The sequence below is a fragment of the Eptesicus fuscus genome, chromosome 12 (assembly GCF_027574615.1).
Source record: "Eptesicus fuscus isolate TK198812 chromosome 12, DD_ASM_mEF_20220401, whole genome shotgun sequence".
NCBI classification, from domain to species: Eukaryota; Metazoa; Chordata; class Mammalia; order Chiroptera; family Vespertilionidae; genus Eptesicus; species Eptesicus fuscus.
Genome location: NC_072484.1, coordinates 27,336,103 through 27,361,832, shown reverse-complemented (window position 1 = coordinate 27,361,832; position 25,730 = coordinate 27,336,103). Strand labels below are relative to the sequence as shown.

Genomic DNA, 25,730 nt, shown 5'->3' with positions numbered 1-25,730 from the left:
CCCCAGAGAGTCAGAATTGGTGCTTTCTAAGGGGGCCCTGTTCACAGCTCTGGCGTCTGTCCGGGGTGGGTTGAGGGGGCTGGTGGGTTGACAGGTACCTACTCAGCCAGTTGCCCCTGCCCTGCCCCCCAGACACCAGCTGGCTCTTCTGAGGGCCCTTCCCCTAAGTGCTGGGATTGGAATGTACAGACTTGAAGACCGCATTCTTCTCTGACACCAGCGATAAGCTGGAGGAAGGGGAGGGAACTGTGGGAGGAGACAGTACCAGGTTTTCCAGTCTCCGGGCAGCCAGCTCAGGGAATGGTATGCAGAAAAGAGGTTTTCAGGTGATGGGGACCGAGATATCTGAGTGGGCTCCGCTGACGTGGCCCACCTGCCTGTGAGGAAATGATCCTGAGGGAATAACATAGTCATGGGCTGAGACTCATGCTTATTTTCCAATAGAGGTATCACTCAACAGCAGTAAGATTTCAGCTCGAGGATTTGCAGAATACTTAAGAATTTAAAAAAATACCATTTGAGATCCTTTTAAATTCTGTAGTGGAAAAGATTCAAACTGAAATGAGAGGCTGGCCTCTATCTGCCACTTTATGTTGTATATGGCTGTAGGAAGTGGGACAAGACAGTACATAGGCTGTTTTTATAAAGCAAGTTTATAAAAAAATCATAGAGGCGGCACAGGTATTAAAGGTCTTTAAATTGGGACAGGATAGCTGAAACTGGTTTGGCTCAGTGGATAGAGCGTCGGCCTTCGGACTCAAGGGTCCCAGGTTCGATTCTGGTCAAGGGCATGTACCTTGGTTTCGGGCACATCCCCAGTCGGGGGTGTGCAAGAGGCAGCTGATCGATGTTTCTAACTCTCTATCCCTCTCTCTTTCTCTCTGTAAAAAATCAATAAAATATATTTAAAAAATATAAATAAATAAATTGGGACAGGATATTGGGCTCACATTTAAACACTGATACTATTTTATTTGGTATAAGGTCTATATATTCTTTTTTTTAAAAAAATATTTTTATTAATTTCAGAGAGGAAAAGAGAGATGGAAACATCAATGGTGACAGAGAATCATTGATTGGCTGCCTCCCACACATCCCACACTGGGGATCAAGCCTGCAACCCAGGCATGTGTGCCGGGAACCAATTCCAACATGTCATAATTACAAGAGTTTCATCAAAAGGTTGGTGAAGATTCGGGGGCTCAACTAGGGCTGAGCCACATATGTAATTACCTGTTGGAACGGCTGGAAAAGCATCTCCTCCAAACCTGAATAGGATTGTCTACTGCCAGACAGTTCAGGGCATCTTAATCTATTGCCTCCTGTTGGCCAAACACCTGAACAGCTGTAGGCTATTCCCTAATCTGACAATGCTTCTGTAAACCCTACCCTTTGAAGTATACTATCTCCACCTTGCCTTAGGACAATTTGTGTTAATAAAAAGCACGGGATCCTGAGTCAAGCTCTTTTAGCTGAAGCTCCTCTGACCCCCAATGCCTCTCAAAACTATCTTTCATCCTTGGACTCCTTATTGAATCTACGCGCAGCTCCTTTCTCCAGATTGCTGCACCATTCTTAATGCTGGGACAAGAACCCCGGCATTAATGGATGCCCACCCAGGGGCACCAATACATGTGCCCTTGACCTAATTGAACCTGGAACCCCTCAGTCCACAGTCCGATGCTATATCCACTGAGCCAAACTGGCTAGGGCAATGTTTATATTCTTCTTTAAAATATATATATATTTTATTGATTTTTTACAGAGATGAAGGGAGAGGGATAGAGAGTTAGAAACATCTATGAGAGAGAAACATCTATCAGCTGCCTCCTGCACACTCCCTACTGGGTATGTGCCTGCAACCAAGGTACATGCCCTTGACCGGAATCGAATCTGGGACCTTTCAGTCCACAGGCCAACGCTCTATCTACTGAGCCAAACCAGTTAGAGCAATGTCTATATTCTTAAGCTTCAGTCTGTTTCATATTTTTCATCTTAAAGTAAATGACTTGATTCAGGCTTAGCAGTTCAGTGCACATATCCTGAAAACATGCTAGGTCATGCCCCAGGTGTTCAATGTATTAAAAATAAATAAATAAATAAATAAATAAATAAATAAATAGACATGGGAATAACGTTCCAGGGAATGGCATGCCCAAAGATTTGGAGGCAGGGAAGTGCCTGCTATATTGAGTCACAGAAATCAGATCTTTGTGGCTGGAAGGTAATGGGTGGGAGGAGAGGTTGGCAAGGACACTAGCATATGAGTAAGTTGCACATGGCTTGCTTTATGTGTTAAAAGGTCATTCTTGTTGCTCTGTCCATTGTAGGCAAGAGCTAAGCTGGAGAGTTACACTAGGAGGATGTTGAAAGTGTCTAAGGGGGAAGTGATGATGCTGGCTTGAGAGTAATGATAGTACAAGTGGAGACAAGTGTGGACGAAAGGGGCCACATGCTAACCTGACAAGCTCAGGGAAGGCCTGCACGGCGGTCTTACAAACTCAGAGACCTAAATTTAGTAACCACAAAGGATGGTCTGAAATTAAACTTTAACTAAAAGTAGTTATATCCTAGGCCGGTATCTTCACTGACAAGGTCAAACTTTACCTTAACTGAGCCTGTGTGTCTTTTTGCATCTATAATAACATACCCTTGAAATGCCTGGGTAAATTGTAACTTCTCTTTTTCTGGACCCCTTGGGGGCACAACCTAATGTGTCTGGGTGCCAGGACAGATACCAAAAATTCCTTCATTAGCATGTTAATTGTTCCTGCACCCACCTAAGTATGTGTCTATCATTTTATTTAAAATTTTTTTTAAAATTTAATAAGTCTTTATTGTTCAGATTATTACAATTGTTTCTCCTTTTTCCCCCCATAGCTCCCCTCCACCCAGTTCCCACCCCACCCTCTGCCCTTACCCCCCCCACTGTCCTCATCCATAGGTGTACGATTTTTGTCCAGTCTCTTCCTGTACCCCCCACACCCCTTTCCCCCTGAGAATTATCAATCCACTCCCATTCTATGCCCCTGATTCTATTATATTCACCAGTTTATTCTGTTTCTCAGATTTTTAATTCACTTGATTTTTAGATTCACTTGTTGATAGATATGTATTTGTTGTTCATAATATTTATCTTTACTTTTTTCTTCTTCTTCCTCTTCTTAAAGAATACCTTTCAGCATTTCATATAATACTGGTTTGGTGGTGATGAACTCCTTTAGCTTTTTCTTGTCTGTGAAGCTCTTTATCTGACCTTCAATTCTGAATGATAACTTTGCTGGGTAGAGTAGTCTTGGTTGTAGGTTCTTGCTATTCATCACTTTGAATATTTCTTGCCACTCCCGTCTGGCCTGCATAGTTTCTGTTGAGAAATCAGCTGACAGTCGTATGGGTGCTCTCTTATAGGTAACTAACTGTTTTTCTCTTGCTGCTTTTAATATTCTCTCTTTGTCTTTTGCCCTTGGCATTTTAATTATGATGTGTCTTGGTGTGGTCCTCTTTGGATTCCTTTTGTTTGGGGTTCTCTGTGCTTCCTAGACTTGTAAGTCTATTTCTTTCACCAGGTGGGGGAAGTTTTCTGTCATTATTTCTTCAAATAGGTTTTCAGTATCTTGCTCTCTCTCTTCTTCTGGCAGCCCCATAATTCTGATGTTGGTATGCTTGAAGTTGTCCCAGAGGCTTCTTACACTATCTTCAAATTTTTGGATTCTTTTTTCTTTTTTCTTTCCCAGTTGAGTGTTTTTTGCTTCTTTGCATTTCAAATCTTTGACTTGATTCTTGCGTTCCTCTAGTCTGCTGTTGGGTCTCTGTATAATATTTTTTATTTCAGTCAGTGTATGTTTAATTTCTAGTTGGTCCTTTTTCATATCCTCAAGGGTCTCGTTGAATTTATTGACCTTTTCTAGGAAATTCTTGAAAAACTTTATAACCGTGGTGTTTTTTTAAAAAAATATATTTTATTGATTTTTTACAGAGAGGAAGAGAGAGGAATAGAGAGTTAGAAACATCGATGATAGAGAGACATCGATCAGCTGCCTCTTGCACAACCCCTACTGGGGATGTGCCCGCAACCAAGGTACATGCCCTTGACCAGAATCGAACCTGGGACCTTTCAGTCCACAGGCTGATGCTCTATCCACTGAGCCAAACCGGTTTTGGCTATAACCGTGGTTTTGAACTCTATATCCAGTCGTTTGTTTTCCTCCATTTCTTTCATTTGTGATCTGTTTCTTTGTCTCCGCATTTTCGCTGCTTCCCTGAGTTGGTAGGGTGGGTTTGTATGCTAGGTGTCTTATATGGGCCAGTGAGTCAGCCTCCCAGTTACCTGAGGTGGACACTCTTGGTGCACCCCTTTGTGGACTGTGTGTACAGCCTTGTTGTGGTGAAGTCTTGATTGTTGTTGGTGTCACTGGGAGGAATTGACCTCCAGGCCAATTGGCTGTGAGGACCCGCTGTGACTATAATGGAAGAACTGCTGCGCTGGAGACATGCTTATGGGGCAGTACTTGCTTCAGTGGGGCTTTGGTGCTCACTGAGTCTGCCTCTTGAATGTGTCACTTATGGATGTGAGTAGTTAAAATCTGGTGTCGTCTCACACTGACCACTAGATACACTAGCTTCTGGATCTCCAATGGGGTGCAGGTCAGCTACTGTCTGAGGCCACCCAATAGGAGCCACAGCAAGAACTACAGTTTTCTCCTCTTTGCTTGGGGTTTGGAGGTTTTGGAGCTGTCTGACCAGAGCTGCAGTTTGTTTGGTTAAGCTGCGATAGGGCAGGCCATTTATATGCAAAAGCCGCTGCACGGAGCTTGGGTGGGTTTGTAGATTGTGCGGGGCAGGATCTCAGGGAGTCACTGGGTTAGGGCGTGGGAAACAGCGATGGCTGCCAGTCAGCTGTCTCTGCGTTTCCGCGTTTCCAAGTCCCCACATCCCGTGCCCCAGTGCAGTAAACAATGATTGCTGGGCGCACCTCTACAAGAAAGCCACCCTCACTTTCCGACCCGATGGCAGACAGTCCAGCTTCTCCCATAGGAGTTTGGGTCCCCAGCGTCTCCCTAGAAACTGGAGTTCAGAGTAATCGGGAGCTTGTCTCCTTTCGGGTTGAAAGAAGCAGCGCACCCAGACACCCACCACCAGCCTAATTCGCGTGCCTCGTACCTCAGCTTTTCAGCGCTTGTGCACGTCTCAATGCTCTTTTCTCTTTCCTTCTAGTTGTAGAACTTCCACTCAGCCAACTTTCCCGTGGTTCTGGGTGATAGACGTTTTGTCTTTTACTTGTAGTTTTGAAATTGTTGTGCAAGGCAGCAGTTTAGGTGTTTACCTATGCTGCTATCTTGGTTTCTCTCCTATCATTTTACTTTTTATCCAGTCCCAAGGGTTCTCCCCCCCCCACCCCACCCCCGCTTTGCTTTCTCCCACCTCTCTTGTCTATTACTAATGGATTTCATGTAACCCACCTATGTCCCTTCCTTTGATTGCAATGTATAAATATAGATGTAACCCGTCATTCTCAATCCATTGAGGTTCTGCTTCCCGGCAATTGTCAACAGTTTGGCTCAAATAAACTCACAAAAATTCTTTACAGGTTTGAATGTTTTTACGTTAACACAAGTGTACACATTTGAAATATGTTTCAAAGTAGAATCCACAGGATTAGGTAATAGGTATGGAGGGCTGAATAATGGGACCAAAGATAACCATATCTTAATCTCTGGAACTTGCAAATGTTATTTTATCTAGCAAAAGAAATTTAGCCTATGTGATTAAGGTAAAGATTTTGAGATAGGGAGATTATTCTAGATTATCCAGATGAGCCCTGATATAATCATGAGTGTCTTTATAAGACAGAGCCAGAGAGAGATTTTAAATTGCAGAGAAGGCCATGTGGAGACTGAAGGAAGAGGCTACATTGCTGGCTTTGAAAATAGAGAACAGGGACAAGGAATGCAACATTAGAAACTGGAAAAGGCACGGGAAAGGCAACTCTATTGGAATTTGGCGCTGCTGATGCTTTGATTTTGGCTCAGTGAAAGTGATTTCAAAATCTCACCTCAAGAACTCTAAGAAGAGACCTAGCCAGTTTGGCTCAGTGGATAGAGACTCAGTCTGTGGACTGAAGGATCCTGGGTTTGATTCTGGTCAAGGGCACGTACCTTGGTTGCAGGCCGGATCCCCATGAGGAGGTAACCAATCAATGTGTCTCTCACATTGATGTTTCTCTCTCTGTCTCTCCCCCTCTCTTACATTCTCTCTAAAAATCAATGGAAAAATATCCTCCAGTGAGGATTAAAAAAACACACACAAAACAAAACTCTAAGAAAATAAATGTTTACTCTTGTTTTAATTGTGGCAAAACATACATAACATAATATTTAACCATTCATTAAGTTGGCAATTCAGTGATATTAAATACATTCACAATATTTGTAAAAATCACCATTATCAATGCCTAAAATATTTTCATCATCTGCAACAAAAACTCTGTACCCAATAAATAATAACTCCCCATACCCACATCCCACCCTCAACTCCTGGTAACCTCTATTCTACATTCTGTCTCTATTTTTGTCTATTGTAGGTACTTTTAAAAGAGTGGAATCATAAGAGATTTGTCCATCTGTGTCTGGCTTACTTCACTAAGCATAATGTATTCAAGGATCACCAAATATCATTTCATTCCTTCTTATGGCTGAATAATATTGTATGTTGTTTTAATTATATGTGACCAAATTTGTGGTAATTTGTTTCAGCAGCCATAGGAAACTAATACACAAAGGAAGAGAGAAAAAAAGATATCAAGGATATCCCTAGGCTCTTGGGCCTGAGAACTGGATGGATGGAGATGCCATTTACTGGGGTAGAAAAGTCTAAGAAAGCAACAGATTTGGGGTAGGAAAATCACAGGCTCTGCTTTGGCCATTTTCAGTATAGGTGTCTTTAAACATCCAAAGGAGATGTTGAGGAGACAACTGGATATCTAACTCTGGAATTCTGGGGAGAGGACAGAGCTGGAGAGCTACATTTGGAGGCATCACCATGTAGATGGTGCTTAAAACCAATAGATTGGTTGAGGACACTTAGGGAAAGTGTGTGTAGAGAGAAGAGAAGGGTCTGAAATCAACATTTGAAGGTGAAGCAGAGGAGGAGGAATCAGCCTAGCAGGCTGAGAAGGAGCAGCTAGGGAGGTAGGAGAAAATCAGGGAAGTCTAGAGTCATGAAAGCTGAGAAGTTAAGAGAGAATGGTATTTCGTTAAGGAAGGCACAGGTTTTGAGAGGCTAAACAATGGAGGATACTTATGACCTGGACAAGAGTAGGGTCTAGTGATGGGTCGGGACAGAACCAGGAATGAGTGAGTTAAGGACTCGAGAAAGTGTGACTTATAGCTTCTTAACTCTTTGAAGAAGTTTTACTATAAGAAAAAGCAGAAAAATGGGGTAAGGCAGTTTAAAAACTCTTTAAGGTGGGAGATATTGCTGTAGTTATTTATGTAGTTACTAGAGGCCTGATGCATGAAGATTCATGCAAGAATGGGACTTCCTTTCCCTGGCTGCTGGCACTGCCTTTGCTCTGGCCCAGAGCCGCCTTTCCGCCTTCCCACACTACCCAGAGGCCCCGAGCAGCTGGGGCGGTGAAGAATGCCTGCGTTGTCACCATGGCAATGATGCAAGCGTCCCGCCCCGGCCACTCAGTGCCTGCATATGCAAATTAACTCGCCATCTTAGTTGGATTAATTTACATACTCACTCCTAATTGGCTGGTGGGCATCACGAAGGTACGGTCAATTTTCATCTTTCTCTTTTATTAGTGTAGATCATGTGGCTCAAAACTTAGTGGCTTAAAGCAACTAAGATTCTATTATTCAGTCATTAGATTCTATTCTTAATTTTTTTTTAAATTTCTTTATTGATTAAGGTATCACATATTTGTCCTCATCCCCCCATTACCATCCCACACCCTCCCCACACATGCCCCCACCCCCCTGTTGTACTTAATCTATTCTTAATTTTGTGGGTCAGGAATTTGGTCAGAGCTGGGAAGAAAGACATTGTGAGGACAGATGAGGAGTGAAAAGATGAGGCTTTCCCATCTGCTGACTTCACTCTGCTCACTAATGTACAGGTGAGCTCTTCAGCGGAGGGTAGGTGTTGAGGAGGGTTGAGAAGAAAAGAAGGTACAACAGAGTGATTTCAGAGACCTGGAATGTAAATATTCTTTTTGAAAAGTGGATTTTAGCCTGGCCAGTGTGGCTCAGTGGTTGAGCATCGACTTATGAATCAGGAGGTTGCAGTTTGATTCCAGGTTAGGGCACATGCCCAGGTTGTGGACTCTATCCCCAGTGTGGGGTGTGCAGAGGCAGCTGCAATGATTCTCTCTCATTATTGATGTTTCTATCTCTCTCTCCCTTTCCCTTCCTCTCTGAAATCAAATTTTAAAAAATGAGAAAAATTATAACAGTATGGCTTTCTGTCATTACTGAAAATAACAGGTTAGGAGTACATGATTATTAATCCTTAGTACCGTAATATATGAATAACAAAATTAGTTTATTGATGATAATTAATTCATAATATTTATGGAACCTATAAGAGATACTCTAAATTCTAGGACATTGCTAACCAATTTTTGTTTACCATGCTCCTTTTATGTTATATTTCCAGTTTATTTCTGGAGGAACTAGGATTAGTTTCACAAAGTAAGTCTGAGGAAGAATCCAAGATGAGAACTCTGAGACCATTTCCTTTTTTAGGAGTATTGAGAACATGAACAATACCTGTATATTTTTCTTGAGAGGACATTTGAATCACCAACTCCTGAAAGTAATTTACAAAAAAAAATTATCTGGCAAGAGTTGGTGTTGAGCAAAGGTCCTTGGTAGGTGATCTCCTTTTGCAAACTAAGCTTTTAGTGTTGAAAATATGCTTGTAATTCTTGTTCTGGAATTACTTATCAGAAGGAGTTTATGATTCACACATACACATACACAGAAAACAATCAGCAGGATTAGTTATTTATGAAATCATTTACCACAAGATTTTATTTATCACAATCTCATAACTCACTGTATTTAGCCTTGGATATTTCAAAAGAATTAAATCCCCATGATAGTAATGAAGATTTAACAGTAAGGATATCCAAAATAAAATGAATCAGTTTTTGCTAAGAATTTCCTAAGGGGAGTTCTCAGGATGTTTTGAGCAGCACTATTGCAAAGGTCTATACATACTTCATAGAATCACATCATGTCAGGAGTGATTGCTGATGTATTGCCAGGCATCACTTCTACATTCAAGGCAGAAAGAATGCAGAAGAGGGAAGACGAAACATATCCTTTTTATCAGGATAGAAAAATCTTCCCCAGAAATCTTCATAGCCTACTTCCCCTTTGGCCTCATTGGTCAAAACTGGGTCACATGTCCACTCTTAACCTGCAAAGGAATTGGGATGTTGGGGAATAGGATTGTCATGATTGGTGTAAACCATTAATGAGACATCACTGGAGCCAAAATCAAGTTCTGTTAGCAAGGAAGAAGGGGAGTGGTTTGGGTAGGTAAACAATAGTGTTAGCCACAATCACCAACTCTGCTGATTCTAGTTATGAGACAGCCCTCTAATTGCCCTGCCTCTCTATCCACTGGCTTAGCTCCAGTCCTCACGTCTTGTAACTCAGTTGCCACAGCAGCCTCTAATCTGACCCTCTAACTTCCAGTGTGGCCTCCCTTCATCTATCCTCCATCAGCTGCCAGACTCACATTTCTAAAATGCACATCTGATCATGGCACCTCAGGGCTCTCTCTCTCTATTAATGGCCCCTCTGCCAAGCTTGACCTAATTCCCAACCTTCTCCCCACTTGGCAAACCCTTACACATCCTTCAAGGCCAAACCTAAATGTCTCCTCCTTTGGGAAATCTTTCCTAAAGATTTCCCAATTCCAACAAAATCACTTATTATTTTTTGGTTGTTGTTCTCATATTTATTTTTTATTATATCAAGAATAATACTGCCCGGCCTGCATGGCTCAGTGGTTGAGCGTTGACCTATGAGCCAGGAGGTCACAGTTCGATTCCTGGTCAGGGCAGATGCCTAGGTTTCAGGCTTGATCCCCAGTAGGGGGCATGCAGGAGGCAGATGATCAATGATTCTCTCTCATCATTGACGTTTCTCTCTCTCCCTTTCTCTTCCTCTCTGAAATCAATAAAAATATGTTTTTAAAAAGAATAATACTTATCATATAGCATTATAGAGTTATTTGCTTAGATGTCTGTCTCTTACTTGATTAAAAGCTCTGTTCAATATATTATCCTTAGCAGCTAACATAATGCCTGGAACATAGTAAGTGCTTATGACTGAGGGCGTGCTTGTCTCCCAATATCTATTCTCACCTTCTATATCACTAAAAGAACCTTGGTTTTTAGTTGAGCCCATGGCTACTTTGAATGAAGACCAAATATTTCAACCTCCCTTGTAGTTAATTGAAGCCATGTAGTTAATTGAAGACATAATGCCTGGAGCTAAAGCAGCCATGTTGGACCATGAGTTGGTTTTTGAGTAGAAATCGTGCATGGCGGAGTGAAAGATAAAAGGATATGGGTTCCTGACATTATATATACATATGCCTTATTGGCATAGGCTTGCCTTAGGAGTTTTGAGTGGAAGAAAGAAAAACTCTCTTGTTTGAGCTGTTATTATTTTTTATTTTCTCTCTTGTAGCTAAGCAATTCTAATTGATAGAAATCTCTATATGTATATATTTAATTTATATAACATACTTAAGTTTTATAAATTATATAATATGCAATATAAATTACATATATTTATATGATATAAATTATATAATAGAAAAATATTATATATAATATATATGTAAGTATGGTTGAGTTATAATTGGCTGAACCCTAGCATGGCTTTATAATTGTAGGTCCATAGGCTACATTAAGTCCTAAGATATATTATATTTATATGCACATATGTTTAAATATGTGACTACTAGGCAGGGCATGCCTCATAAATCCCTGTGCTCTTATGTCTGACCACTGTGCTCACGTACATCACCTACTCCTGGATGCATTTGTGTTTGCAGCCCCTTATCCTAGAGTGAACTTTGCTTAGGTTATAAGCAGTGAATTATTTAACAACTTCTTGCCAAGTGTTTGGCTGTCCATTTGCTCCCCTGATGTCTACCTGATTCAAAGGACCATTTATGAAGGGAGAAAAAGGTCAGAATAAGAACATTTCACTCAGCGTCTAAAAAAAGAGCTTAGTCCATGAGGAAAAGTCACCCCTCTCTGGTGAAATCAACATTAATCATTTATATGCAATAGCAAGACTAGGCCAACCAGTTAGGGGGTGAATGGGGTTGTCTCTGGCCATAGTCTGGTGTCTGCTCTGTTGGGCAGAAGGCAGAACTCTTTCCTCCCCTCCTGAACTCCACCTCTGACCCAGATTTGCAATCAAATGTCATATTTAGACAAGTGGGCCAGCAGTTGGGATCTGAAGATTTTTGTAGTAGAAATTTTTACTCCTTTGGCCTTTGAAATCTGGTATAATATAATTGGAGGCAAAATGTCTATGGTAGTCCTTACCCAAATATGTTCTGTGAAAAATCAACTCCGAGGTATTATCACAAATAAAGACAACTCAGGGCTCTTAGCTCAAGAGCCCTTGCCGTTCATGTGGCACTATCAAGAGTAGCGTTAAAGAGCATAGCTCAGGTCAGAAGGTCTAAGTTCAAATCCTCATTTCCCACATCCTAGTTGGGTGACCTTGACAAGTTGTTGACTTTTCTGTACACAGTTCCAGTGTGTGCTAAAGCTGGCTTGTCCCTGTCAAGCCAGGGCTTGTCCCAGTCAAGCTGGGTGTTTTTAATCTCTTTCCAGTTCTGTGTTCACTGATGTCATGTTGGTGTCTTGTTGGCTGTGGTGGGAGTATTTACACCAGGGAAATTGGCAAATTGGTGCTCCCTTCCACCAATTTATATATATAAAAGCCTAAGCAACCGTTACGACTGAACAACTGGAACAACCGGAACGACTGGTTGACCAGTCACTATGACGCGCACTGACCATTAAGGGGCAGATGCTCAATGCAGAAGCTGCCCCCTGGTGGTCAGTGCATTCCCACAGCCAACCTCTCGTGGCCCCCAGCCAGCCCCCCTGATCGGCCCCAACTTCCCATGGCCCCCCTCAACCCCTGCTGGCCAACCTCCCGGGGTCCCTCCCCCCAGCTGGATGGCCCTTGATAGGCCTCCATTGCTGGCGAGGCTGAGGCACCCCACCCATGCACGAATTCATGCACCAGGCCTCTAGTAGCATTATGAAGCATTAACCAGCACATCATGGCACTTTCTGAATTTGTACAATGGTGCTGATGATACCTACTTTACCCCCAGTTGAGTTGAGAGAACTCATGGGAAGTACAAGTGATAGACCTTAATACGTTAGCATTCTGATTCTTTTAGCTATGTAACATTAGCTCTATTATTGTAAGACTGCTCTTTGAGGAGGCAGAAGCCTGATTTCACTTGCTCTAACATTGGTTGGCATGGTCATTTAACCTCTTAGTATCCTTTTTGCCCCTGGGGCATATTTGAGTGCCTTGGCAACCCGTCAACCTGCTCCAAAATCAAAGTTATAGAACTATGTGGCCTGACTCAGATAATGGTGCTGAGTTGGTAGAGTGATGGCAGATTTGGAAGAAAAGCACATGCATGGTGCAAAGACTCTGGATTGTTACATCAGAGTGGAGGATGTACCTGGATGTACCTGATTGCGGGGGCAAATGGACCATAATCAAAGAACATTGGCATACAAAGGGCTACAAGAAACCACACAACCCAAACCCTTGCTTTGCAGATGAGGAGACACTTACTCTCAAACTGGGGCTTGGATTTTCCTCTACTGTTGTTTCAGTTTCTTTTTGACCAGACTAATGTGCTTAGCTTTGGGCTATGGTGAAAACATGATCAGTTTTAGAATCAGTAAGAGAATTTACTAGATTGGATTAGAAAAACAAGCAAGAAAATATCTTAAAATGGGAATGTAAACTGGTGCAGCCACTATGGAAAACAGTAGAGTGGTTCTTCAAAAAATTATAGAGTTACCAAATGATCTAGCAATTCCACTTCTGGGTATTTATAGAAGGAAATGAAACAATTATCTTTAAGTGGTATCTGCACCCCCATGTTCATTGCATCATCATTCACTATGGCCAAGACATGCAACCAACCTAAGTGGTCACCAATGGATGAATGGATAAAGAAAATGTGGTATACATTACAATGCAATATTGTAAAAAAGAAGGAAATCTTGCCATTTGAGGCAACATGGATGGACCTTGAGGGAATTATACTAAGTGAAATAAGACAGACAGAAAAAGACATATAGTCTATAATTCACTTACATGTGGGATCTAAAAAAAACAAATCTATAGAAATGGAGAACAAACTATGTTTGACAGAAATGAGGGCAGCAGATGGGGGAAATGGGTGGAGGTCGGAAAAAAGAAAAAGAAAGAAAATATCTTAAAAGATGTAGTATCATATTATACATCAGAAGTTTTAAGATGCCTTAGGGCAGGATCACAGTCCCATACTTTGTATTCAGCCAGCACTCAAATAGATACTCCCCCCCCATGGATTAATTAATGAATATTTCATTAATTAATTAATTTCCATGACTCTGAAATGACTTAATGGATATCATATTAAAAAACAAAAACAGCCCAGCTGGCGTGCCTCAGTGGTTGAGCATCAGCCTATGAACCAGGAGGTCACTTTGATTCCCGGTCAGGGCACATGCCCGGGTTTCGAGCTCGATCCCCAGTGTGGGGCGTGCAGGAGGCAGCCCATGAATGATTCTCTCTCATCCTTGATGTTTATATCTCTTTCTCCCTTTCCCTTCCTCTCTGAAATAAATAAAAATACAAAAACAAAAACCAGGATACAGGATAGTGCAAAGACTAGAAAGACACACTCCAAAATGCAGACAGTGTGTGTCTGAATAATTGTGTGAGTGTGAATTGATTCCCCCCCCCCCCTACTTTTGGTAATATTTTATCATGTGTTAGTCAGCTATTCCACAATAATGCTGCTTAATAAACTATCCTCAAATTCAGTGGCTTACAATAGCAAGAAATTACTGCCATACTAATAGTCTGCGAGTCAGTTGATCCAGCTAGGCTTGGCTCCAGGCTGTGGACTGGGTTCAGATCTGCCGAATGTGTCTTTTTCTGTGCCCATGTGTTACCTGGGGGCCCTGTTTTCACAGTAGATGGCAGGAGTGCAAGAGGCCAGCCAAACTGTACTAGCAGATTGGAGGCCTCTGCTCACATCATACCCACTAGCATCCCATTGGCCAAAGGGAGTCATATGGCCAAGACCACATCAGTGGGGCAGGAATATACACTACTCACAGTGGGAGAGATGCAAGTATTTGCTGAACAATAATCCAACTATCACACAAACTACCATATTTCTTTGAAAACAACTACAAAAATACTTTTATGTTATCATTCAAAATAAATACACTTTACATTTATATTACAGTTTATAGTTGTGTGGTTTTTTTTAAAGATATTTTTATTGATTTCAGAGAGGAAGGGAGAGGGACAGAGAGATAGAAACATCAATGATAGGAGAGAATCATTGATCGCTGCCTCCTGCACGACCCACACTGGGGATTGAGCCCACAACCTGGACATGTGCCCTGACCAGGAATTGAACCGTGACTTCCTGGTTCATAGGTCGACGTACAGCTGGCTGGGCTTGCATTTTATCATTTTAAAAACATCTTTGTATCATTCCCTTAAATATTTTTTTTCCAATAGCCCAGTGCCATGGTGGGGAAGGCAGCATCCCCATTTTGAAGATGGATGTGGGGGCTTTATAACTCCTAGGAAGAAACACTGATTCTGCTACCTTTATTAAGATAGCATAGGTCATATGGGCTGGCCTGGTTCTTTGGGAACATTTGAGGAAGTTAGGGGTAACACGGAGATCCAGAGCCCCTTTGACTTTTTTTTTAAATCCTCACCCAAGGATTTTTTCCATTGATTTTTTTTTTTTTAAGATGGAAAGAAAGAAAGAAAGAAAGAAAGAAAGAAAGAAAGAAAGAAAGAAAGAAAGAAAGAAAGAAAGAAAGAAAGAAAGAAAGAAATGGGGGGAGGTAGAGAGAGAGAGAGAGAGAAATGATGTGAGAGAGACACATCAATTGGTTGCCTCCTGAACGTGCCTGGACCAGAGCCAGGGATGAAACCTGCAACTGAGGTAGGTGCCCTTCATCTGGAATTGACTCTCCAACCCTTTGGTCCGCCAGATGACGCTCTAACCACTGCGAAAACTGGCCAGGGCTCCAGGGCCCCTTTGTAAGCACTTCATCAGACCTCCATCCTCAAACCTACCCAGTTCCTGGAATACCCCACTATTGCAGCACTGGCTCCCTGACCTTCCATTGCCTGGAAGAGTGTCCTTGCTCTCTCTTTCCTGATAGCTGTAGTGGGCACAAGTGGGGTGTTCTTTACCAGTCCAAACCAGGTACCCCATCACCAACACTTGTGCCTATGTGTAGAGCCCTACTCTTTTCTCAAACACACACACACACACACACACACACACACACACACACACCCCTATATGTAGTTTCTATAAATTATTTATTTTTTTGTAACCTCACTTGCCTTCCTGTCCTGGGCCCTGTTTGGGGTCACTAAGGCTCTGAATCAGACAACGCCGGCTTGGGGCTTTGAACCCTCCCTCCCTTGAGACTCTGGGCTCTTCTCAAATGATTGTGCCTCCTCCGCAGGGCACACTTTTGCATCCCAGGGATCTCAAGGAGCAGCCAAAGGCCTTGCCCCTCAGCTTTCACTGGCAGAAGAATAGAAATAATATCCTAAGTTTCCAGTTAACATTCATTATTCGGAGGTCCCCTGAAGGAAAGTGGCTCTCGGATTTCCCCTCTTTGACAGCTGAAGAAACTGAGGCACAAAGGGGAATCATGGGTCTTCAAGGTCACATAGAAGTCAGAGGAAGGAAGGCAGTCTGTTTAGTGAAAAGGATCTTTCCACAGTTAGTCGGGAGCGTTAGTGAGCCTAAAGATAAACCTTTAATTGCCATTGTTTTTGTGTGTTTTAATTCATAGGGGCTCTTCTGAGGTAACTGAGTCGTGATGTGTCATGGGATATGTGGGCAAATGTAGGGAAGCTTTTTCTAAATCACCTAATCTGGCGTTATCCTGAGTGGCTCCCATGGAACTCTGGGCTCACGGTGGCTTACTAGATCCTGTCCTTCATTCAGCAAGAAGGGTTCGCCCTAAGGAAGTCTGAGAACCTATCATCCCAAGGACAGCGGGAGTTCAGGGCCCGCACAGGCATTTGTGAGGACAGAGAATGGGAGCAGGCTGGTGTTCTGTCTCTCCTGATGGCACTCAGTATTTCCACAGCTCCAGTGAGTACCAGGTGTTGAGAAAGGGGATGGGGACACTTCAACACAAGAAAAGGCCGGGCGCTGTCATTTAGTTTTTCCATCCATGATTTCTAGGACTCAAAAGCCCCTGGAGGTAGGAGGCATAAAGGGAAAAAGAGGGTGAAATAGCAAAGAAGAATGCTCCCTCCCACCCTGGCCTTTCCCCAGAGTTTCAGGGGAGGAAGAGGGACAGGGGAGGCATGAAAATCACAACTGTGTGGGAAAATAATGAAAATGAACGAGATGTTAAATGTACTGAAGTGAAAAAGAAGTTATAATTTAAAAAGCTTTTAATGATTTATTTTTTTAAATATGTTTTTATTGATTTCAGAGAAAGGAGAGATAGAAACATCAATGATGAGAAAGAATCATTGATCCCCTTCCTCCTGCACGCCCCACACTGGGGATTGAGCCCACAACTTGTGCCCTGACCGGGAATCGAACCGTGACTTCCGGTCCATAGGTTGACGCTCAACCATTGAGCCACGCTGGCAGGGCAAGATTTTAATGATTTTAGAAAATAAATATTGCCAAATGTCTTGGCTTCTAGTGCCTACAAATAAAAGATGAGTTTTCAAATGAAAGACTTTCATTAGCTTCCTTTTTTGACCTTGGGATTGAAAACCAAACTTACCCAGAATCATAAATAAAATACGCTCTAGGGAACTCACTTTTCTGGCTTCCAGACCTTTCTGATCCACCTCCTGTTAACTTGGGGGCAGCCAATCCCCAACACCCACTGCTCTCTCCTACCAGTGAGGGCCCTGGGGACTAACTCAGGGGAAGCCTGCATGGGGGCTGGGGCTGGGCGCAGGCATTTCAAGGCTGAGCAGCGCTGGGAATGGAAGGGTGGGGTTTTCTGGTCTAAACTTAGTGGTTTTGGGAGTTAAGACAAACCTGGTTTAGAATCAGTTCCACTGCTTACTGGTGGTATTGCCTTGGGTAAAGTTACTTCACTGTTTTGTGTTTTTTTTTCAATTACAGTTAGCATTCAATATTATCTGTTTCAGGTATAGTGGTTAGACATTTATATAACTTATGAAGTAACCTGCTCCCCCATAAGTCTAGTATCCCCCCAACATGATACAATTGTTATAATATTATTGACTATATTCCCTGTGCTGTACTTTACATTCCCATGACTATTTTGTTACTGCCAATTTGTACTTCTTACTTCCTTCACCTTTTCCCTCACTGCACCCCACTCCACCCCCAACCTGGCTGAGCCTGTGTTCTCCTTTGTGAAATAAGAAGGCAAACTGTTCCTGCCCCCTATGGATTGATGTGAGAAGTTGCATGAAGAGGTACATGGCCCATATGGACCATCCATTAATACATCAAAGAAATGCCCTTGACATTTGGCCATCGAATCAGAGGCCCTCTGGTGCCCCCCTGCCTCTGGGTATTTCCTTGCTCTCTGGTGCTGTTTCCAAGAGGCAGACCCGGAACGAAAGAGCCCAGGACATGTCAGGAAATCTGGTGAAGGTCAATGAGAACGGAGTGGAAACCAACCGATTTCGAAGTCAGTCTCACTGGGGAGAACGAGCTCAAATCTCAGAATTGTGAGGAAAATCACGTTAAACCTTAAAGTTGCACTCCTTTTTCGTAACAGAGAAAAATATTTGTTAGAGACAGCAGGCTGGAGAGAACACATGAGATCATACTCAAATCCATATAAACCATTTAATTAGAAAAGTCATAAAAACAACAAAAAGGGCAGATTTCCCAATGTCGTGTAGATAAGAAAGCAAATGGGGTTGAAAGGCACACATTAATTTAAAATGTTGTCATAAGTAGTCAGATGACCTTTTGCGCCCAAAGTAAAAACAAAACAAAAAAATGTCCTCTTTGGAATAGCAGCAGCATTTAAGGTTTCATGTCACACTTGGTTATTCCTTTAGGATGTGGCTGTGTAGTCGTGGGAGAAATGTTCCCTGAAAGTTTGGTGGAAACAGGTTCTTTCAGCGTTTCCATGGCAATGTCAGACAAGCCTGAAAAGCTAAGGAAGAGGGCTGTACTGCAGGTCTGGCTTTGGTAAGTGATGCAGAGCTGCACTGGGCTGCAGGCAGGTGAAATGTCACATCAAGGAGCATTCTTTTACTTTTATTTTTTTGTTAATCCTCCCCCGAGGTTATTTTTTCCATTGACTGTCAGAGAGAGTGGAAGGCAGGGGGAGACACAGAGAGAGAAACATCAATGTGAGAGAGACACATCGACTGCTTGCCTGCCACATGTGCCCCAACCTTGGCCAGGGATTGAGCCTGCAACCAAGGTACGTGCCCTTGTCAGAATTCGAACCCGAGACCCTTCAGTCTGCAGGCTGACACTCCATCCACTGAGCCAAACCGGCCAGGGCAAGGAGCATTCTCTTAATGTAGGGCCCATCATCATCTTAAAGACCTGACTAGGTCCTAAAATAATCGAGCCCAGGACTCTCCAGAAATGACCAATACCAAGTTTAACACAGTGAGCTCAGCACTCGTTTGTATAGAAAACATTTCAAATGGAGTTCTTTCCAAGTGCCTAAGCCACCTCCGAGCTTTGCAGACAGGCCTCAGAGGTTCAGCTGGCACCAGGGGAGTGCTCATTCACATTCCCCTCTAAGGAGAGGCTGAAAGAGATTTCCAGTGACAGGCCCGGGGGTCCCTATCCAAGGCTCTCACTGTGGCTCCTGGAATCCTGGACATCTCTTTTCAAATGGCTGTGCTGGCGTCCTGCTGGTATGGCTCAGTGGTTGAGCGTCGACCTATGAACCAGGAGGTCCTGGGTTCGATTCCAGGTCAGGGCATATGCCTGGGTTGCGGGCTAGGTCTCATCATTGATGTTTCTATCTCTACCTTCCTCTCTGAAATCAATAATAATAATAAAAAAGGTTGTGCTGGGAAATACAGCAACAGCTGGCTGATGTATTCTGGCATCTGAACTCTGGCCAGGCCCCCCAGAGTATGCATCTTAGAGAATTTTAAAATGGAAATGGAGCCTCTGCCTTCCCTTGGCAACCCAAGTCCTTTGTGTGACAGAAGAACGTTACAGAAAAGTAATAAAATACTACCTGACATTTCCCTCTACCCTTGGTATTGCTTTTTACCTTCTCAAAACCCACTCCTCCCAGGGCTGACAAGCCAAACCAGAAAATGACAACCGAGGCAGGTGTTAATGGGTCTACACTTGTTTCTTAAGGCAGAGAGAAAAGAAGTCTATCATTGGCTTTTGATTTAAGAAAGCCAAGGCCTTTAAGGGGAAAGGCCAGAAGTCATACAAACAGACACCAAACCCAGGAGAACACTGATGAGTCACAAGGGCAAGGCTTCCCTGCCGCCAAGACCAGACAAAGGCTGTGCAGATGGAAGCCAGTGGCCAGGCCTGTGTCCTGCCCTTCTCTTTGTGACCAGTTGGGTGGGGACCTCACTGGAAGCCTGGATGTGGGGAGGTGGCTTTATGAACAGAGGGATTTGGGCCTGTCTTCCTGAGCCCCAACCCAGAGTAGAAGCAGTGGAGACATGGGGCTGAGTTGAGGAATAGCTTCCCTGTACCCGTGTTACCCATGTCATCAAGGATATACAGGTGGCCGAGGGATCCTTAGATTGGAATGGGACTTGTGGGACGCAGCAGTAGTCTGAGAGGACCAATGTCCAAACCAGATGGGTCAGTGGTCACCTTGGCAGAAGTCACTGTGGACTGATGACACTGAGGGCCACTATTTTGACCCCTTGTCACCAACGGGTATCAGACAATCCCACCTCTCCTCTCTCCACCCCTCGGCCCCCTCCAGACCTTGACATTCATGGAAAATGTGTATGTGTGGATTTCCTCCACCACAAGATGGGAGCTAAAAGCAGTTGTTAAGGAACGACCTATTTCCTTTCATACCTGAATTTGTGGGATAGATTTGCTCTTGCTACACGTGCTTTTAAAGTTTGCTTTCTACGCTGACTTAGCAATGGAGCAGATAAGCACAGGAACAACTTCTGGCCATTCACTTGCAGGTTCTGTAAGGCACAGAGCTGAAGCCATAGGCTGGGCCTTAGAGTAATCTTAGAGCGCTACCCTTTCTCCCACCCTCCCATTTTACAGAAAAGGCAACCGAGGCTCCTCCCACTGCTTGTAGCACAGAGCAAAGCAAGCAAAGGGGGGAGGGGTGGTGGTGCTAGGCACTGTGTTTGAAATGAGGCAAGGATCTGAGTGACTGGTGGTGAATAGACGTTGTCTGTCAGTCTGGAATCAGTGCAAGCCACGGATCCCACCGTCCGGGGAGGATCACCTCTGGCTCGCCCTCTGTGTGTAGGCCCAGCAGGCCAGCTTTGCTTCATTCCTGACCGCCCGTCAACTTGTGGAACAGGTCCTCGTCGAGTGTTTCATTCTGGCCCTTGGAGCGGGTGGACAAGAAAATGTAGCCACCGATGTATTCATGCACCACCTTGCAATCTGCACTCAGGCAGGTGAACGCAATGGAGACGTTCTGGTCAAACTCGATCGCCACCTGGAAGAGAAAGCACAGGGAAGCTTAACCTCTGACAAGGAAAGAGGAGAAAGAAGCTGCTTTCCTGGAGACGGCCCCAGAGCGGAGGACTACTGAGATAGCTGACAGATGGATTTCTCCCCAAATCCTACAAAAAAACCACTTCCCCTTACAGAAAACATCTTTGCTCTCTGCGCCCTCTTGTGGTGTCAACTTTGCTGTGAACCTGGCAAAACACTATTTTTATTTTTTAAAAATATTTTATTTATTTCAGAGAGGAAAGGAGAGGGAGAGAGAGATAGAAACATCAATGATGAGAGAGAATCATTGATCGGCTGCCTCTTGCACACACCCCCACCCCCTTTACTGGTGATCAAGCCCACAATCCGAGCATATGGCCTTAACCGGAATCAAACCCGGGACCCTTCAGTCCGCAGGCCAACGCTCTATCCACTGAGCCAAAGCAGCTAGGGCGCAAAACACTCTTAACTCCCAACACACACACGTACTTTCTGTCTGTCTCTTGTTTAGATGTAGGACTTTCTAAGCACTCCCCGGTGTCAAAGGGAAGGTATTTTACAGACTTTTTCATGGAGAGTAAAAGGTCCACCTGAAATTTCCTCCAGCCCCTGGCCCTCACCCATTCCCCGCTGAAAGTCATAAACTCTAAGCACTAAGAGAAACATGAAGGGTTCTCAACCATGGAGCCCATTGCAATCACCTGAGACCCTTCACAAATTATTGCTGCCCAGCTACTGCCCTAGGCATGCAGCTTTAATTGGTCTTGGGAGTGGCCTGGGCAGTGGTATTTGGCCTGGGCAGTGGTATTTTAAAACTCCCAGGCAATCCTAATATGCAACACAATTTTAGTACCACTCCCTTGGAAGTCATCTAATCTCAGACCTTCATTCTAAAAAATGAGTGCCCAGATGGTCAACAACTCTGACAGGAATCCATAGTTCTTAAAAAAAAAAAAAAAAGTGTGAGTTTCCGGGTATCTCAGTTGGTTAGAGCATCATCCTGATATGCCAAGGTTGTGGGTTCAATCTCCGGTCAGGGCACATACAAGAAGCAACCAGTGAACGCATAAATAACAAATTGATCTCTCTCTCTCCCCTTCTCTCCTCCTCAATAAAAAAAGTGTGAGTCTCTTACCATGCCTCTACATTTAATGTTTTCTGCTGGAAAAATGAGGAAAGGAGGGAAGAGAGATTCCATACCAGCAGGATGCTAAGGTGCTCTAACTTCACCTAGAATTTCCCATGATATAGCCTTGGCCAGAACTTAGCTCTCTAGGTGCGGATGATGGGGTGCTGAGAGTTGGAGAATTCCTAAACTTGCTTCTCTAGCAGTTTTTCCCCTTTGGGGCTGGAATGCTCTCCAGGTGGGCAATGGAGCCGCCGAGCCCTCCACCAGTTAGACATTTTGGCAGCCGGTCAGATTTTTGGATTTATTTTGGGTGACAATTACATCTCATGTAGTTTCTGCTAAGTCTTATATAATCCCATGGTGAGTTGAAGGAAATGAATCAAAGTGCTCAGCAATTTTAGAATCTGTATGGAGACTAAGCCAACTAGTGGGGTAATTCAAAAGCATTTTTGATCTGTACTTGATCAGAATTGCCTGTGGTTATTTTAGCAGACAATGGCCACATGCTTATGGTTTCTGAGTTCTAAATATAAGAACAGCTTTTAAAATCAGAATAATCTGCAATTTTGAGGGCACGCATTTATAGGCTCAACACCAAATATACCCGAAGCTTTCACTTTACCTGCCGGATTTCCCAATTTACATTCCACTGTTTCATGTTGGCGAATCTCCATGTTGTAATTGGGACCCCAGTGGCTGCATCGATTCTAATCAGCCTATTATATGAAACTCCCAGAATGTCATCTTTCTTGCTTCCTTTAAATCTGAAAAAAAAAAAAAATTAAAAGAGGTAACTGCTTCTTGTAATATGCTGTTTATTCACATACAACTTCTTAAAGATAAATAATACCAACATTTCTAAATCATCTATGCAGAATGGACAATGAAGGGTTACCTTTCTACAGAAGGGCATTTTTATTGTGATCTAGAGAATATGACAAATAGAGAGAATTAAGACTGTCCCAAAGGTATTCTTTAAGTGAAATTGACTTTAGAGGAAAGCAAAATAAAAGGGGGTCAAATTAATTAATTCAAAATTAGCACCAACTGTGTATGCCAGGCACCGAGACGATAGCAGTGACCTAAATGGATGGAAAATCCCTGACTTCATGGAGCTTATAGTCTAGTGGGGGAAACTTGACCAGAAAGGAGGTCACAGGTTTCATAAATCAATGGGTGATTTCTCTCTCTGGTTTATCAAATATTGTTATTCTAAAAGGACCAAATTTCCTTTCCCATATTTTATAGGATTCACGGGTATTGGCACCTTGGACAGAGGTATAGAAGATCTTTTTGAGCAGCCAAACGTTTTGGGCCATTTGTGAAAGGGCAGTATTCTAAAAATAAAAAGAGTTCTACACCCTGAATTAAGTGAGAATGAGCGGTTCCAAGAAAACCACTTAAAATGGAAAGGAAAGTGAGAGATGCAAGTGAACACTGTAATCACCTGACAAGGTAATAGGTGAGGCCGAATTCGGGTAGAGACTGCCATGCCTGAATGAACCGCAGCTTGGCTTCAACCAGGGACATCTGGGCCACGTTCTGGTGGGCCTCCATAATCCGGGCTGCCAGCTAAACAGAGACAAGAGACATCAAACTCTCCCTCGCATGCACTGACTGCTCTATAACCATCCGATTAGTTCCAGGTCGCTATGAGAAAAATAAAAGGGAGATCCACCTGCAGCTTTTCAAATACGAGTCATTCTCATTCATATTCTCTCCCCTGCTCTCTCTCTCTCTCTCTCTCTCTCTCTCTCTCTCTCTCTCTCTCTCTCTCTCATGCAAATCCCCAGGGAGAAGCTGAAACTAAATCAACCAACATAAGAGCTTCTAAGGTTCATGGAGATGGAGAGTTCTGGGTTCCTCTTTCTGGGGTATTGGTGTGTCCAGGGACAATGGGTCTACTTGATTCAGTTTATCTGTTTGACTTTTTAACCCATGCTTATGGAAGCATAATTAAAAAATTTTATTTGTAGGGACTAAATAATTTTATTTATTTATTTTAAAAGATATTTTTATTGATTTCAGAGAGGAAGGGAGACGGAGAGAGTCAGAAACATCAATGATGAGAGAGAATCATTGAACAGCTGCCTCCTGCACGCCCCCTATTAGGGATCGAGCCCGCAACTTCGGGCATGTGCCCTTTACCAGAATCAAACCTGAGACCCTTCAGTCCGCAGGCCGACGCTCTATTCACCGAGCCAAACCAGCTAGGGCTAGGGCCTTATTTTTAATTAGACTATATCAGGGCATAATGCTATATTCAATTAGCAGTACAGTTACCTCTAACATAATTAACAATAATTTCTTAATATCATCTAATACCCAGTCTATAGTCAAATTTGCCCATCAACTGATTTTTTCATGATGACGGTCTCAATCATTTTATTTCAGAAAAGACAGAATTCACTGCAAACCATTACCCCAACAAGATTAGCAGTACCTGTTTAGACTTGTGTTTTTTTGCACACCGGGGTGACACAAAACATTCCGGGTTCATGTCCATGTTTTCAGGACTGGAAGCCACGGAAGATGTTGAGTTCCGGTTTTTCATCCTCAGAAATGAAAGAATGTTGAGGACTTCTGGCTGGTAGGAGCTATCTGCCATGGTTTTGCCCTTCGATGCCAAGATACAGGCAGCCATCCACTGGGCATACTGATTCTCCTGCAGCAAACACAGGAGGGCAGAGAAGCAAGTTCAAGTCCTGGGACTATAATACAAAATTGTCACCTTCCAAGCATGGAAAGATTAAAGTGGCATATGTTCTGAGTGGCCATTATTCACCTAACTTAATACCCACCAATGGCCTTTGATTCTTTTAAAAAATATATAAAGATTTTATTGATTTTTTACAGAGAGAAAGGAAGAGAGATAGTTAGAAATATCGATGAGAGAGAAACATCGATCAGCTGCCTCCTGCACACCCCCCACTGGGGATGTGCCCGCAACCAAGGTACATGCCCTTGACCGGAATCGAACCTGGGACCCTTCAGTCCGCAGGCCGACGCTCTATCCACTGAGCCAAACCGGTTTCAGTGGCCTTTGATTCTTGTGTTGAATGTCTAGTTAAGGGGCTAGAGAACAGCAATGTCAGTCTTGCTAAATTCCACGAATTTAAAGATGAACCAAGGATGTGTGCTATGGAGCACAGACAGCTGAAACCCTCAAGTACCAGACAGCCTTCCTTGATACAGATTTCCATTTTCAGATCACATCTGATCTCTCTGACAGAACAAGAAAAAAAATCATGAACTGATTTCCTATACTATTTCTGCCCTGGCCTATCGTTAGTAAAGACTCTAGTCCACAGTAGGAATCAGGTCCACTGATGAGCTCTGAACCAGAGAGGGGTGCCTCCCACCTGCCTGCATTTTTCTAACCTTGGGAGTAAAGAGGAGTGGTCCCAGAAGCTGAGTGGATGCAGCTGAAGAGTGAAATTCTTCACAGCAACAGTAGGTGTGGTCCATTGACTTACTGGCCTCAATGTCCACACCCTTTGCCATGTAATTTTATAGTCCCTCCCACTACAGCCAGAGTGTAATTACCCCCACTTGATGTTGGGCCCAGCCATGAGGCTTGCTTTGGCCAGTGGAATAAGGGTGGAAACGACCAATTGCAAGCCTACATGTTAGGAGGTCTTATCTGCTTCCAGTTGCTTTCTGG

General features: G+C 43.3%; 1 protein-coding gene across 2 annotated transcripts in view; it reads right to left on the bottom strand.

Moving 5' to 3' along the window:
- Positions 1-18,127: 18,127 nt before the first annotated feature.
- The window catches only part of FERMT1 (FERM domain containing kindlin 1), a 34,282-nt gene continuing 26,679 nt past the window's right edge, over positions 18,128-25,730 (bottom strand). For both annotated transcript variants that reach the window (XM_028144764.2, XM_008141074.3), the window contains exons 12-16: positions 24,510-24,731; positions 23,514-23,638; positions 22,689-22,830; positions 20,720-20,938; positions 18,128-18,605 (exon numbers count right to left, since the gene is read on the bottom strand). In XM_028144764.2, coding sequence (XP_028000565.1) covers positions 20,765-20,938; positions 22,689-22,830; positions 23,514-23,638; positions 24,510-24,731 — 663 coding nt within the window. In that variant the 3' untranslated portion in view covers positions 18,128-18,605; positions 20,720-20,764. The remainder of the gene's footprint in view (positions 18,606-20,719; positions 20,939-22,688; positions 22,831-23,513; positions 23,639-24,509; positions 24,732-25,730) is intronic.